We start from the raw sequence: 15740 nt of genomic DNA, 5'->3' as shown, positions 1-15740 counted from the left end.
GGTGGCCATGTGCCATATTCTCTGCTGTGCAGGAGTCACCCAAGACCCAGCCTATGGTAGCACCTGGGCATGGCCAGTCTCTTTGATCTCTGTTGCAGGCTCTTTCCACCACCAAATTCATATGTTGAACCAGGCAAGACATGTTGATGCTCTGTTACTATCTGAATTCTACATGTGGGGCTCACCCATGGGACCTCATTTTACCTTAACTGCCTCTTTAAATACAGGCACATAGGCCGGGTATGGTGGCTCACGCCTGTAATCCCAACACTTTGGGAGGCCGAGGTAGGTGGATCACCTGAGGTCAGGAGTTCGAGACCAGACTGGTCAACATGGTGAAACCCTGTCTCTACTAAAAATACAAAAAATTAGCCGGGCATGGTGGCAGGCGCCGTAATTCCAGCTACTTGGGAGGTTGAGGCAGGAGAATCACGTGAACATGGGAAGTTGCAATGAACTGAGATCATGCCACTACACTCCAGTCTGGGTGGCAAGAGTGAAACACTGTCTCAAAAAAAAAAAATACAGGCACATTGCAAGGTATGAGAGCCTCACCCACTGGGAGAGACGGGCAGCCTGGCCCTGCTACCAGCCAGCCCTGCAGGTTGAACCTCAGAATGTGACTGTGTTTGAAGAGGTAATAGGCTGGGTGCAGTGGCCCATGCCTGTAATCCAGCACTTCGGGAGGCCGAGGTGGGTGGATCACTTGAGCTCAGGAGTTTGAGACCAGCCTGACCAACATGGCAAAACCCCATCTGTACTAAAAATACAAAAATTACCCAGACATGGTGGCAGACGCCTGTAATCACAGCTACTGGGGAGGCTGAGACAGGAGAATCGCTTGAACCTGGGAAGTGGACGTTGCAATGAGCTGAGATGGTGCCATTGCACCCCAGATGGCATCACTCCTGGGTGACTAGAGTGAAATTCCATCTGAAAAAAAAAAAAAAGGTAATGAAGGTAAAATGAGGCCATATGAGTGGGCCCTAATCCAGTATGTCTAGGTTCCTATAAAAAGAGGAGATCAGGACAGAGACACGCACAGAGGAAACCAAGTTAGGACACAGGAAGGAGAGGGCAGCCATCTACAGGCCAGGAGAGTGGCCTCAGAAGAGTCCACCCTGCTGGTGTCTTGGTCTTGGACTTCTGGTCTCCAGAGCTGTGACATACATCTCTGTTGTTGAAGCTACACGGTCCATGGCATGCTTCGTTGCAACAGCCCAGGCAAACCAATCCATTGTCCTCCACTCCTCTGCCGACTCCTCTCCCTCCACCCTGGGTGACGTGGCCGTGTTCTGTCTGCAGGGCTGCATGGTGGCAGCTGCAACGGGGGCGCGTCAGGCTCCCTATCTCCCTGGTATCTGAGGCTCTGTGACCACCCAGCTCTGTGCCATCCTCTCTCTCTCCTTCCTTCTCTAAGCTGCCCTGCTCTGCCCTGTCTGGTAGTTGAACACCTGTGGGACCTACTTGCTCTCTACTTCCAGGGCGCGAATTCAGACAGACAGCTGTGGATGACTCAGCGAGGAGCTGTTAGATCCAGATGGAGGGAAATCAGATGAATAAGCGGGGATCGTTTCCACTCCCCTGCAGGATGCGCTGTGTCGGGCTGCTTTGTTTCCTCTCTTGCAGTCGCTGCCACTCAATCTGATGTTATTTATGGGTGTCTCTCTCCATTAGGGACCTCTGTTATCTGTGCCATTTCCAGCACCTGGGACAGTGCCTGTCACACCGTGGGTGCTCAGTCCCTATCTGTGAGCCAGCAGATGAATGATTGAAGGGATATTCTGAGCCCAGCAAACCTTGCTCTAGAATTGTATTGTCCTGAAAGGGATACCAAAGCTGTTTGTTTTCCAATTAAGAAAAGGGAGGCTGTTGGGGAGATAATGCTGAAGACTTGGGGGCCTCTCACTAAAATGCCTTAAACGGAACTTTGCACTGGGAATCACTTGCAAAACAGAAACCCCATTTGCGACTGGCCTGGACTTGATTGCTGTCATGATCGTCCATCAGTGCTGGCGTCACTGACAGCAGCTGTGTATGGAAGGCTCCGTGCTGAGAGCTTGCAGTCACCCTCCCAGAAAACCATCTCATGATACTCTGTGACATCACTTTTGTTGTTTTGCAGAGGGGATCTATCAGTAAAGACAGGAGTCTTAGAATCGAAGACTAGCTGGGAAGCTGGCGGTCCTTCCTGCCATGTGGCCCTGCGGCAGGCGTGGGGTGGAGCTCTGGTGGCCAGCACCCCTGCCAGCACCTACTGCTAACAAAAGGGAAATTGAAAGAGGTGCGGGCCTGGCTGGAGCTCAGTCTCAGTAATTGCATCTTGACGAAATGTGACAGTTCTTGTCCTCGCTCCTCCAGATTGCTTCCTGCTCATTCTTGGTAATAAAGTCGTTGCCCGTTCTGTGAATATCTAATCTAACTTCCTATTGTGGTATCAGAATGTTAGAGAAACAAGAATGGGAGCCTCAGGTGTGTGGGGAGGCAGAGGCAGCTTCTCAGACCGTTTTTATTATAATCTTTATCAGTCCTGTCCCTTCCAGGACCCACTGGGACAGTCTTCTCACCTGCTGACCCCCACTCTTGTTCTTCCCAGGTAATCTCCTTGCCTCTCAACTTCATCTTGAATTTCGTTTTTCCCATTTTGTATGCATAGAATGTTCTCGAGTATAACACCCACAGTTTTATCCTTAACTCTTCTTCCCTTTCCAATCTGGAGTCATTCTCTAAGAAAGATGAGTGACCTGAAAGCTCAGAGTTCCATGGCTCAACATCTCAAGATGCCTCCATAGCCACATGGTAACCGGCCCTGCTTCAGGGACCTCCTTGCAGCCGGGGTCCTGGTGGTTCTGAGTTCCTCCAGCTAGATCCTTCCCTTCTTCCCCTCCTCCCTCCCATCCTCCCTCCCATCCTCCCTTTCTTCCTCCCTCCCCCCACCCCTCCCTCCTTTCCCCCACCCCTCCCTCTTTCCCCCCTCCCCTCCCTCCTTCCCCCCTCCCCTCCCTCCCTCCCTCTCTCCCTTCCTTCCTTCCTTTCTTCTTTCTTGACAGGGTCTCACTCTATTGCCTAGGCTGGAGTGTAGTGGCACAATTTCGGCTCACTGCAACCTCCGCCTTGTGGATTCAACTGATTCTCCTGCCTCAGCCTCCCAAGTAGCTGGGATTACAGGTGTGCCCCAGCACACCCAGCTAATTTTTGTATTTTTAGTAGAGATGGGATTTTACCATATTGGTCAGGCTGGTCTTGAACTTCTGCCCTCAGGTGAAATGCTGGCCCTTCCAGCATTTTCTGACCCTTTCCGCTTGTCCTTCTCATTGCAGAAAAACTGGCAGGATGCAAACTGAATGTGACTGAGGTGACACAGTCGGAAATAGGGCAGAAACAGAAGCTGCAGACGGTGCTGGAAGCAGTACATGACCTGCTGCGACCTCGCGGCTGGGCGCTCCGGTGGAGTGTGGACTGTGAGTTCCATGCCATGGGGCGGGGGTGGGGGTGGGGGGGTGGGAGCGTCTGGAGGGAGCCTGTCCTTTCGACATTCGTCATCCGCATTTATCATCCACATTCATCATCATCCCATCTGGCCTTGCATCTTAAAATTGGGTTCATCTCCCTGCTCTGTGAGAGGTAACATTGCAGGGGAGAGAACAGGAGTAGGGTTAGGGAGCTCCTTGGAAAGGGACCTGGTCAGGCCGCAATTCTCCATCCACCCCAGGCTGCAGAGGAGAGAGGCATTGTTTCTGGCTGGGTGGATCAGAGGGACTTCCAGAGAGAGAAGCAGCCTTGAGGGGTTCTTGTTGGGACTCAATCCCAAATACTGGTGGCAATGTCACCCAGTGGGCTGTTTGCCTGTGACCCTCTGGAATGTGTCCCAGAGCGGGCTGGCATTAGGAGGGGTGACATCACGGTGTCTCCCAGAGAAGACATGAACCTGGGTGAAAGACAGCCAGAAGAAGGTGGAAAGTTCTCCTTGGTCCTGCCCACTCCTTCCCCACCTCCTTTCCCTTGAAGCAAGGCTCTCAGGGTGTGGCTTCAGGACTCTCTGTGCTGGGCCAGAGGTCTCTGTGCTTAGGTGAGCTGAGCCCTCAGCAGTGGGCAGGAGGCCCTGGAGCCTGGCCCTGGGACTTTGGGCAGACCCAGGCTGCTCGTGGATTGCTGGGCCTGTGGGTGGGGAATCGGGTGCCTTGTAAGCTCTAAAGCCCTGTACAGGAGAAGTGGTGGTGATGACCAAAGCTGAGTCTGCGTGCTGAGGAAGAGAGAGGAGGGACTCAGGCATGGCACGGCTCATGTCTAACGTCCCCAGAGCCACATTTGCCCTTGGCAGGCTACCCTAGTTGGGATGGTTTATTGCATAGAGAGCCTTTTTTCAGCACCAGAGAGAATAACATGCATCCTTGTGAAGGGGTAAACGGCCGTGACCTGCTTCCCGTGATCTTTTCCCTTTTGTGCTAATTTTACCATGCTGTTCCTTCCTTCTCCTCATCCCTGCCCAATTTGTTGCTTTTAAGAGCAAAATTGTGCTTCTAAAAGTGGTTGCACAGGTCACCTTAGGCCAAGAGGAAAGGAGGCATTGAAAGTAGAAATGGATTCACCCAGGTCGTACGTCAGCTGTCTCCATTCGTCCACACTTCGATCCGTCTTTGCCTCGCTGGGGTCTCATTTAGATGCTGCGTGTCTCTGTTGCCTTCTGTGTGTGGGCTCAGGTTCCTGTCTAACCCGATCTAAAGCATCTCCCTTCCTTCTCTCTTCCTCCTCCCTCCCACAGCAATTCACGGGAAGAACCTGGTGGCCATCCTGCACCTGCTAGTCTCTCTGGCCATGCACTTCAGGGCCCCCATCCGCCTTCCTGAGCATGTGACTGTGCAGGTGGTGGTTGTGCGGGTGAGTATAACCGAGCGGTCAGCCTGCCTGGAACACCGCCAGAGAGGCAAGGTCTTCGTCCTCCTGCTGTTTCCCTGCCCTCCCCATCGTTTCCCCCCTCCCCACAAGAGGCTACCTTCTGTTTTTCCCTTTTGACAACATGTGCGTCTCACCCTGGCTCTGAGATAAATGATTAGAATGGGAACAATGGCATTGATTTGATGAGAGGCAGAGGCATGAGGGTGTTGAGGTTTAATTTTCCACATTTTTGAAAAGAACATTCATTTCTCTCCAAAGGCAACTGGTTGGAATTCAATCCCCTTGAATGTGCTTATTACTCATTGGAGGAGGTTGGCCCCGCGGGATGAAACAGACACCCAAATTAAAGCCGCTTTGCATTTGCCGGGGATTGTTCATCATGCCCCATCATCTCTTTTTTGGGTTCATTTCTCTTGATTCATTTGGAGAAATGGAACCAGGACCCAGGTCCCTCTAACAGAGGGTGAGGTAGAGTCACCTTTCTCTTGCTGTTTCTTTTATGTGTATATATTTTTTTATTTACTTACTTATTTTTGAGACAGAGTCTTGCTCTGTAGCCCAGGTTGGAGTGCAATGGCACAATTTCGGCTTGCTGCAACCTCCGCCTCCCAGGTTCAACGGATTCTCCTGCCTCAGCCTCCTGAGTAGCTGAGATTACAGGTGCCCACCACCACGCCCAGCTAATTTTTGCATTTTCAGTAGAGATGGGGTTTCACCATGTTGGTCAGGCTGGTTTTGAACTCCTAAACTCGTGATTCACCCGCCTCAGCCTCCCAAAGTACTGGGGTTACAGGTGTGAGCTACCGCGCCCGGCTGTTTTTTATTTTATTTTATTTTTTGAGACAGGGTTTCACTCTGTCACCCAGGCTGGAGTACCATGGTACAGTCACAGGTGACTGCAGCCTCAACCTCTTGGGCTCAAGCGATCCTCCCACCTCAGCCTCCCAAGTAGCTAGGACTACAGGCACAGGCCACCACACCCAGCTAATTTTAAATTTTGTGGAGATAGAGTCTCGCTATGTTGCCCAGGCTGGTCTCAAACTCCTGGGCTCAAGCGATCCTCCAAAAGTGCCGTGATGATAGGCAGGAGCTGCCGTGCCTGGCCTTGTTTCCCTTACATTTAAGTGGACAGTTGCTGTATAGGGTACGTGTGTGCAGTTTCCCTCAGTAAATGTGCACTGAGCATCTGCTGTCCTCCAAGCACTCAGCATAGGCTGCCAAGGCAGTAAAGGAGAAACACACGCCTGGGGTCTGCAGGAAACACACGCCTGGGGTCTGCGGGACATCCACTGCTGCCAGAGTCGAGGTCACGCTGGAAACTTGGATGCCTCTGTGTTTATTTGACTTGAGACATCTGGCTCCACTTTCCTCTGGCTATTAAACTTCTCAGTCCTGTGGTCTCTGTGGTCCGGAAGGACCTGGCTGCGGCCGTGTTTTCCGATCCCATTCTGACCCCTCTGTCACCCTGGTAGCTCGGTCTTGACCTGACGGGAATGCCCACCTCTGGCATCAGGCGAGGGCCGCCTCATGTTGCCGTGATTTTCCTTCCTAAGGCGGATGTTTGTGGTCGGTGGTGGTGACTCAGGACCTCGGGGTCCATTCCTATTCCCCTTGTCTTGGCCACGGGTTCACAGGCAGCCGTCCTGGAAAGGCTTCCCTAGGGTACATGGGGATGTGGTTCCCAACCCCACCTACGTCAGCCTGGGGCCCCAGGGGCCCTGTGCAGCCTCCAAAACCCCAGTATTTCCTTTCAGCCTTGCACTTGGGGCCAAGATAATCTTTGGGGTTTGCAGCAAGTTTGAACCAGGCGAGCACTTGTGGTGCTTCCTGCCATAACTGGGGTTAGAGAAGTGTTTGGACCATCAGAGTGGAATAAAGCAGGGACCCAGGGGTCCTGTTAACTGGGTGCCATTACTCCCCAGACCTTGGACCTGCCTTCTGTCTTTCCTGCAGCCCCCTCTGAGCTTCCTCAGGGGACCCCTTATTGAACTCAAGACAGGGCAATGCAAGGGGTGTGGCATTTCCTAGGGGGAAGGAAGGAAGGGAAGGGCCTTATCTGCTGCCTGGCCATGTGGCTTTGGGCTGATCATCTGCTGTTAGAAATGGCTGTTGGAAATAGATGCTCAGGGCTGCAAAGAAAAGTTAGCCCTGAGACATTTCAAAATACACATGAGAAAGACAGTTTAGTAAAAATTAAGGCAAAGGGAAAATAATTATGGAAAATAAGATGAAGCAATAGATGATTTCTGGTTTTAAAATGCATGCTTAGGCTAGGCATGGTGGCTCACACCTATAATCCCAGCATGTTGGGAGGCCGAGGTGGGTGGATTGCTAGAGTCCAGGAGTTCAAGACCAGTCTGAGCAACATGGCAAAGCCTGTCCTTACAAAAACATACAAAGAAAATTAGTTAGACGTATGGTCATGCACCAGTGGTTCCAGCTACTTGGCGGCTGAGGTGGGAGGATTGCTTGAGTCTGAGGATGTAGAGGCTATAGTGAGCCGTGATCGCACCACTGCACTCTAGCCTGGGTGACAGAGCAATAACTTGTCTTAAAATGAATAAATAAAGGGGGCAGATCCAGGATGGCTGAATAGGAACAGCTCTGGAGTGCAGTTCCCAGGGAGAACAATGCAGAGGGTGAGTGAACACTGCATTTCCAAACAAGTTATTGCTGCCCACAGACCAGGAGATTCCCAGGTGGAAAAATGCCATGAGTTTCCAACGTGGCTATTTCAGCCGGCGCAGTGGGTCTCCACACAAAAACTCACGCAAATCTGGGCAGCCCTTTCAACTGGCTTCTGGAATGCCAGGAAACAGAGCCACCCCTTCAACTGAAAAAATGGGGGCTGAAACAGGGAGCCAGGTGATCTGGCTCGGTGGGTCCCACCCCCACAAAGCCCAGCAATCTGAAGCACTCTGGACTGAGAATTTTGCAGCAAGTGCAGCTGGACCCAGGTTGGTCCAGCGCTACTGGGGGATGGGCATCCACCATTACCAAGGCAGTCCACCACTACTGAGGCAGTCTGCCACTACCAAGGCAGTCGGCCACTACCAAGGCAGTCTGCCACTACCAAGGCAGTCGGCCACTACCGAGGCAGTCTGCCATTACCGAGGCAATCTGCCATTACTGAGGCAGTCTGCCATTAGAGAGGCAGTCCACCATTACGGAGGCCAACTGCAATTACCCAGGCAGTTCTAACTATACCCCTATAGACAAAACTGCAAGGAAGTTCACACAACAGCTGAACAGAGTCCGCAGCAGCTCAGCAACACCTCTGCTGGCAGACTGTGACTTGGCTAACTCCTTGCTGGGCAGGGCAGCTCTGAAAAAAAAGGCAGCACCATGTCAGGAACTTATAAATAAAGCCTCACCTTCCCAGGACCGAGCACCTGGGAAAAAAGGCAATGCAGTTTTTACTTTCGGGACTGCAGCAAGGGCACTCTCGGGTTTTAGTTTAGATTGTGAGGCCTGGCTCCAGCCGACAGAGATCAGACACAGCTGTGAGGACAACCCCAGATGTGTAAGGAATAAATGTGTCTGTTTTCCTTTGCTCATTGTACTGTCGTGGCAAGATGGCTAGCGCCACCAAGCATCTATTTCCAACACTTGGCTCTGCTGAGCTCCAGTGCTTCCCCCATAAAATCAAATTTTACTACAAACCGTTAAAACATCCAGCTTCATGTCTCCAGTCCCTAGACCTGGGCCCAGTACCTGGTGGGTGGGTGCCTCATGCATGTCTGGTCCGTGACTAAGTGAATACGATTTCTCTGGACCTTCCTTGGCAGACCCTCCTGAGAATCAGGTTAAGTGTTGCCCACAGACTTGTTCCATAACCAGCACCATCTCTGAATGTTTGCCTGAGGCCAAGCTCCGGAAAGGGATGGAAGCTCAGGTCTTGGTGATGTCCACAGTGGGCTGACCCAGTGGGAAATGAGTTCCCGGTCCCTTGAGGGGTTCAGCGGTGGTTGGATCAGCCACCCAGCTCTACCTGGAGCTCCCGTGAGAGGTGGGCTGCCACCCCCACTGTCACCACTGCCATGCCCCCACTTGCCACCATTATTGCTTTTTTATACCTGTCATGCTCTGGGAGAAGTGTGACCTGTACTGTGTCAGTTTCCTAGGGCAGTGGTAACAAAGTGCCACAAACCAGGTGGCTTAAAACAGCAGGCATTTGTTCTCTTGCAATTTTGGAGGCCAGAAGTCTGAAATAAAGATGTCATCAGAGTAGTGTGTCCTTTCTCATGCCGCCTCCTCTAGGACAGGGGTCTTCGTGCCTCCTCCAGCTTCTGTGGTACCCATCGGTCCTTGGTGTTCTTGGCTTGTGGCAGCATCTCTCTAGTCTCTGTGTCTGTCATCATGTGGCCTCCTGTCTCTGTTTCTGTGTCTATTTCTCCTTCTAATAAGAATGTGAGTCATACTGGATTAAGCTGGGGCTCACCATAATTCATTGCAGCCTCATCTGAGCTGGTATCTGAAAAGACTCTTATTTCCAAATGAGGTCACGTGCTGAAGTGCATGGTGTATATGAACTTTGGGGGACCCTCTTCAGTCCTGTGCACACACATGGCAGCAGGGGGTGTATTCTGTTACTTATGTTCCCTCCAATTGCGAGCCTCATCTCTCCTGGCTGCAAAGCATAGAGGATCCCTTTGGGGACTCCTGACCTGGGGTGTTTCTCCTGAGACCTACCCAAATGCCAGCTCCCAGGGCCATGGGGAGACCAGAGGGTGGGGAGGAGAATGGGGACAGGTTGTGGCCACTGAAAGGCACCCTGCCCAGGGTCCCCTGCTGTGCCCGACCAAGGCCTGGCATGCATGTTCAGCACCACCCTTCCTTCTCCATGGCTCTCTTCCAAGAGGGTCTCCGGCCCCGCAGCTTCATCTGCCCTGTGGGTGTATCCTTCCTCATCTCTCCACTGCCTGATTTTGTGTTTGTTTATGCTGGGGTTTTCAGAAGCGGGAAGGCCTGTTGCATTCCAGCCACATCTCGGAGGAGCTGACCACAGCCACAGAGTAAGTGGACCACTGCCTTGCCCTTCCAGGCCATGCTGCTCCGAGCAAGCTGGGCCCCAGGCTGCCACGTCAGCCAGGGACACCAGCGCACGTGGGGCTGCTCCTGGTCCGTGCCCCCTTCACTTTAGCATGTGATTCTCATGCTGCTTCCTACCCCAGCTTGCCTCCCTCTGCACACTTTCTTCAGAGCTTTTAACATTAGAACTGAGTTGCCTTCCACAGCCTTTGAATTTTTCATTCCTTATCTTAAAAGGTGAGCTTTAAGAATGTTCAGGGTGGGGCAGGCAGAGTGAGAGTTCAGGACGGTTAGAGACCCATTGTCTCCGTTCGTTTATTTGTCTGCATTAGCCCTGTCAGAGGTGGGAGCTGCATGTTTAAATCAGAACTTTCCTTTGACAGACACAGCTAAGCCATCTCTTATCTCCGGGAGAAAGCCAGGGGGCAGGTGTTCAGAAGTCTATTGAAAATAGCAAATCAAACAATATCTGTGGTGTGTGGTTTTAAGGACCCCTTGTGATAACCTGTTAAGGATCTTTAGAATTCACTGCATTTGTGCCTCTTGACTAAACCTGTTTCAGATGAAACAGAACATTTAAAAATCGATTGTCTCAGCTAATTCATCAGCTCAGTTCACAGAGTGATTAATTACTGTGTTGTGAATTCATGGATGGTATTTCAAAAATTGGAGCTAACACAGGAAACCACTCGTGGCTTGCAAGCTGTCAGGGAATATGATGGGATGGTGGAGTGCAGGCTGACACCTGTGCGGAGGCCGGCAAAGAGGCCTTCCAGGCTGCCCCAGGCCCAGGAAGGGAACAGGAAGAGCTGGAGGAGGGGAGGGTGAGAATGTGGTTCTGTGCCCGGCACAGTGGGCCTTTGGCAGCAGCTCTGCCTGTTCAGTGGTAGGAGAAGGGCTGCTTGTAAGGAACTGGGATTGGGCTGGTGTCTTACTGTTTATTGTTGTGTAACAAATCACCCCCGAAGCTGAGTGGCTTAAAACATCTGTTTCATTTGCTGCTCACAATTCTGTGGGTCAGCACTCTGGGCTGGGCTCAGCTGGGTGGTTCTTCAGCCAGTCTCACCTGGGGTTGCTCATGTGATACAGACACCTGAAGGCTGGATGGAGGCTGGGGAGGCTTCTCGGCCTCCCCCTACCTCTGGCGGTTGGTTTTTGCCTCCCCTGGGTCTCTTTCCTCCTCATGGAGCTAGACATCTTCCCAGAGTGCCCTCAGGGTCCTGAGAGAGTGAGAGTACAGCTGCAGGCCCCTTGAGGCCTTGTCTCAGACATCCATACCCATGTCCTCAATTCTGTGAGTCAAAGTGAGTCATAGGCCATGCTGGATCAAGGTGCGGGAAACAGACTCTGCCTTCTTGTGCAGGAATGGCCTAGGCACATTGTTGGAGGTGGACACGCTGTGATAAGAGTGCCCTTCCAGGTGAGGGGGTTCCCATATGAGGGCAGCAAGGAGGAGCTGGGGCCCCCACAGTCATCCCAAGTAAAACCAGAATGGTCCAGAGACAGAGAATGAGCAAGTGGTTGGGAGAATAGCCTCAGGTATTCACCAGCAGTAACTGGTCCTGAGGACCTGCTGCATGCCAGGCTCCCTGCTGGGTCCACAGAGACATGGAGAGGTGGGCTGAGCATGGTCCCTCTCCTCCAGTGCGTCCTGCTGGCTAGAAAGGACGCGTCCAAAGACATGTACAGTCCAGCACAGGGGGCTTGTGGGAAGTGCCTCAGGGCCTAAGGGAATTTCCTGGAGGAGAGGAGTGCCCCAAAGTCAGGGCAGGGGAAATTCCAGTGGAAACCACCTCAACCAGATTCCAGGTGGCCCTGAGCAGCAAGAAAGGGAGTTGGGGTTTTCTAGCTGGAGTCAGCTTCCCTCTGCAAGCCAGGGCAGGGGTAGGGGCAAGGCTGGTATCTCCTCTCCAGGCTGATGCCCCAGGTGGGTCCTCCTCAGGGCTCATCACGCCATCCTAGTCACCTGTTCCTGCCCCTCCCTGTGGCCACAGAGGCTCTGATGGAGCATCTGAATCATGGGATGTCTGCTGAAAACCAGCGGCCCAAAGATCCATGTTCAGTTTCCTAAGGCAGCATCACCACCTCCCATCTAGTCTGAGTGTTCTCCTTTCTCTTTCTAGTGGCAGCTACAAGGTCACCACCTCCAGGAAGCCCTCCTATCTGCCAAGCAGGAGTGCTTGGCTTCCTGTTAGTTCCCATAGCCTCTGGACACACGTGAAATATTGACTTAGGAGGTCTCTCACTCCCGGCCACCCCGAGGGCAGGGCCAGTATTTATCTCCAGGGTATATTAATTTCTGTTATCTGCACGGCCTGCACATAGTAGGTGCTCAAGCAAGTGCTTTTTAAATAAGATGGAGCCAAAGGACTTGAGTCTGGAGGGATTTGGGGACAACGCAAAGACTTCTTGCCTCTCAGGAAGGCAGGGCGTGGAAAGGCTCTGGGCACTCACGCGCTGGGAATCTTTGAGAAGATGTTCACCGCCCCCATCTTCCTCACTGCTTTCACTGCCCGCTGCCTGAGACCAGGGCCCGGCCTCGTGGTTCCCCAGAATCCTTTAATTCCCTGAATCCTGCAAGTACATTGTGTTTATCCTGGAAACATAATACTTGGGTAACCAGCAACCTTGTGTGTTTATTTATTTTTTTTTTTGAGAGAGTCTTGCTCTGTTGCCCAGGCTGGAGTGCAGTGGTGCGATCGCAGCCCACTGCAGCTTCGACCTCCCAGGCTCAAGCGATCCTCCCACCTCAGCTCCCGAGTAGCTTGGACCACAGCCCATGCCATTATACCCAGCTAATTTCTTTGTGCTTTTCTTAGAGGGGGTTTCGCCACAATGGCCAGGCTTGTCTCCAGCCTTGGGTTTTTGTTTGCTTGTTTGTTTTTGCAACGGAGTTTTACTCTCATTGCCCAGGCTGGAGTGCAATGGCTGTCTCGGCTCACTGCAACCTCCACCTCCTGGGTTCAGGTGATTCTCCTGCCTCAGCCTCCCAGGTAGCTGGGATTACAGGCACCTGACACCACAGCCGGCTAATTTTTGCATTTTTAATAGAGACGGGGTTTTGCCATTTTGGCCAGGCTGATCTTGAGCTCCTGACCTCAAATGATCCATCTGCCTCTGCATCCCAAATGCTGGGATTACAGGCGTGATCCACTGTGCCTGGCCCAGCCTGTGTTTTGAGTCTTCCACGGCCGCTGGAAGCCCTATTATCTGCTGAAATCTTCAGGTTAACTAACCACTGTCTTGATTTAAGTACCTCCCCTCCAAAAGGCATTCATGGCATGGTTAATGCGCAAAGAGAGATGGTGATTTGCTGCTGATCTTGTGCAGACGTGAATAATCCACAGAAGCACCTCTGATTTATAATTAGAGCGGGCCAGAACGTAGCACGGTGTGACCTGCATTATCAGTAGGCCTTCACATGGGCAGCGAGGGGCCTGGCTTTCTGGCTGGCCTGGCCCTCACCCTTCACGTGCTGCTTGTGAAACTGCATTCTCAGCGACCCATCTGACGCCTTTCTCTGTGCTCTTGTTTGTAGGATGATGATGGGCCGGTTTGGTAAGTAACCCCGGGGAAAGTGGGGAGACGGAGGTGTGTAGGGCTGCCCCAGGAAGCTCCCCGAGAGTGTACATGGTCATTTGGGGGGAGTGGGAAGCTGGATGGGTCTCACTGCCCCTGTAGTTCTGTAATCCTAGAGAAAGTACGCTGTCTGCCCCTACCTTTCGGTATAGTGGGCTTGTTTCTCAGAGCCGAGAGGGGCTGGGTGGTGCTAGGTAGAATCACATGCGGCCAGGCACAGTGACTCACACCTGTAATCCCAGCACTTTGAGAGGCCGAGGTAGTTGGATCACCTGAGGACAGGAGTTCAAGACCAGCCTGACTAATATGGTGAAACCCCGTTATCTACTAAAAAATACAAAAATTAGCCAGGTGTGGTGGCAGGTGCCTGTAATCTCAGCAACTTGGGAGGCTGAGGCAGAATTGCTTGAACTCAGGAGGCAGAGGTTGTAGTGAGCCGAGACCGTGCCATTGTGCTCCAGTCTGTGCTCCAGTCTGAGCGAGACTCTGTCTTAAAAAAAAAAAGAGTGGGGTGGAAGGCTGGGTGGCTAGCCAGGGGAGTGGGAGGGGCCTAGGACGTCACTGGTGGGAACTGTCCAGGGCTGGGGCAGGAGCGGTCAAGGGTAAAGGGGAGGGAGGAGAGGCGGCTGGTATATGGCGCATCATTAACTGGCTGGGAGAGAATGGCTCACCTCTGGATGTCCTTCCGTATGTATTATTTCCTCCTGGAAACTGCTGGTTTAGCAGCCTTCCTTAGAGTCAGGCAGCCGGGGCTCAGTTCTGGCTGCTGGCCTGTGGCCTCCCCTTTCCTCTTTCTGCTTCTCGTCTGTGAAATGGGAGTGTAAAAGGCTCTCCCTGAGCAGGGCTGCTGTGAAGATTGGGTGAGATCACAGGTGAGTTCCCTGCTTGGCCAGGGGGCAGTCCTCTATGTGGGGTGGTTTTATTAGTGTTGTTTTCAGTGGCTGTTCCCAATTACTCTCTCTTCCCCCCCAACTAAAGCCTGAGACCCCATCTTCATCTCAGCAAGGGATGGCAACATTTCAACCCTCAGAACCAGGATACCCCAGCCCTCGGCCTGGCCAGGCTCCCTGCTTTGGGGAGCATTTCAAAAGAGAAACCCTTGACCCCCAAATACCATGTTCTCCAGTGAGCAGGGAGGGGAGAACAGTTCTTAAGAGGAAAAATGAAATTCAAATAGAAATTTCCCGTCTGCCTCTCCAGCCTGCCAGCCCGGAGCTGATGTCAGTCCCTTTGGGGTCCTCCGGCTGGGGGTGCCAGCCCCTAAGTCCTACACATTGAGGGCTGGGCCAGCTCAGCCATGGGGCTCTATAACCTCGAAGTAATTATGGGGACCAGCTAGGATGCCATCACTGCTTACCTATAGTATGAGAGTTCTCTAGAGGGACAGAAGCAATAGGACAGATACATATATTAAGGGGAGTTTATTAAGGATATTAGCTCATACCATCACAAGGTCCCACAATAGGCCGTCTACAGGCTGAGGGAGCAAGGAAGCCAGTCCAAACCCCAGAGCTGAGGAACATAGAGTCTGATGTTCAAGAAGCATGCAGCATGGGAGGAAGATGAAGCCTGGGAAGCGAGGCCCGTCTGGCCTTTCATGCTCTGCAGTCTGCTTTTTGTTCTGGCTGCTCTGGCAGCTGATTAGATGGTGCCCACCCAGATTAAGGCTGGGCTGCCTCTCCCAGCCACTGACTCAAATGTCAGTCTCCTTTGGCAACACCCTCACAGACACACCCAGGGACCACACCCTGGATCCTTCAATCCAATCAGTATTAACACTCAGTATGGTGAGGGGAAGGGGCTCAGATCCCACGGGGCTTGAACTGAGGAGGTGCAGTGAGGATCTGTCCTCGAGGCTTCCTTTGCTTCCCTTCAGCTGTGCTGGGAACATTCACAGGCCTTCACTTTTTTTTTTTTAAGGAGATTTTCAGCTCTTTTAAAACGTCTCTATTATAATAAAACAAAGGTCAATAAAGAGAAACCTCCTGTGTATAGTTGCCGAGGAAGGCGAAACTGCAGTGGGGCCACAGCTTATGGGGCCGGAGGGGGGTGTCTCCCCACCCTGTGTCTAGGTATAGGCACACTTTGGGGGCACAGTGACCCCCGTTACCTCCTCTCCACCCTTTCTTCCCAGAGGAGGCTTGGCACCCCTTTGGAATTGTAGAGGCCTAGAGATGAGGAGTGTGGGCGCATCAAGCATTTTGAGTGTTTTTGGCTTTCTGTGGCGCTGTCAC

General features: G+C 52.4%; 1 protein-coding gene across 3 annotated transcripts in view; it reads left to right on the top strand.

The window, feature by feature from the left end:
* PARVB (parvin beta) overlaps nt 1-15740 on the top strand; it is a 149695-nt gene that overhangs the window by 102933 nt on the left and 31022 nt on the right. For 2 of the 3 annotated variants that reach the window (XM_035265294.3, XM_054238745.2), the window contains exons 5-8: nt 3321-3461; nt 4763-4878; nt 9853-9911; nt 13466-13485. In XM_035265294.3, coding sequence (XP_035121185.1) covers nt 3321-3461; nt 4763-4878; nt 9853-9911; nt 13466-13485 — 336 coding nt within the window. The remainder of the gene's footprint in view (nt 1-3320; nt 3462-4762; nt 4879-9852; nt 9912-13465; nt 13486-15740) is intronic. The other variant, XM_035265308.3, reaches the window with a different exon arrangement.

This window comes from Callithrix jacchus, chromosome 1 (genome assembly GCF_049354715.1).
Source record: "Callithrix jacchus isolate 240 chromosome 1, calJac240_pri, whole genome shotgun sequence".
Taxonomy (NCBI): domain Eukaryota; kingdom Metazoa; phylum Chordata; class Mammalia; order Primates; family Cebidae; genus Callithrix; species Callithrix jacchus.
Note: the sequence above shows the minus strand (reverse complement) of the source record. Positions and strands in the feature narration are given on the sequence as shown.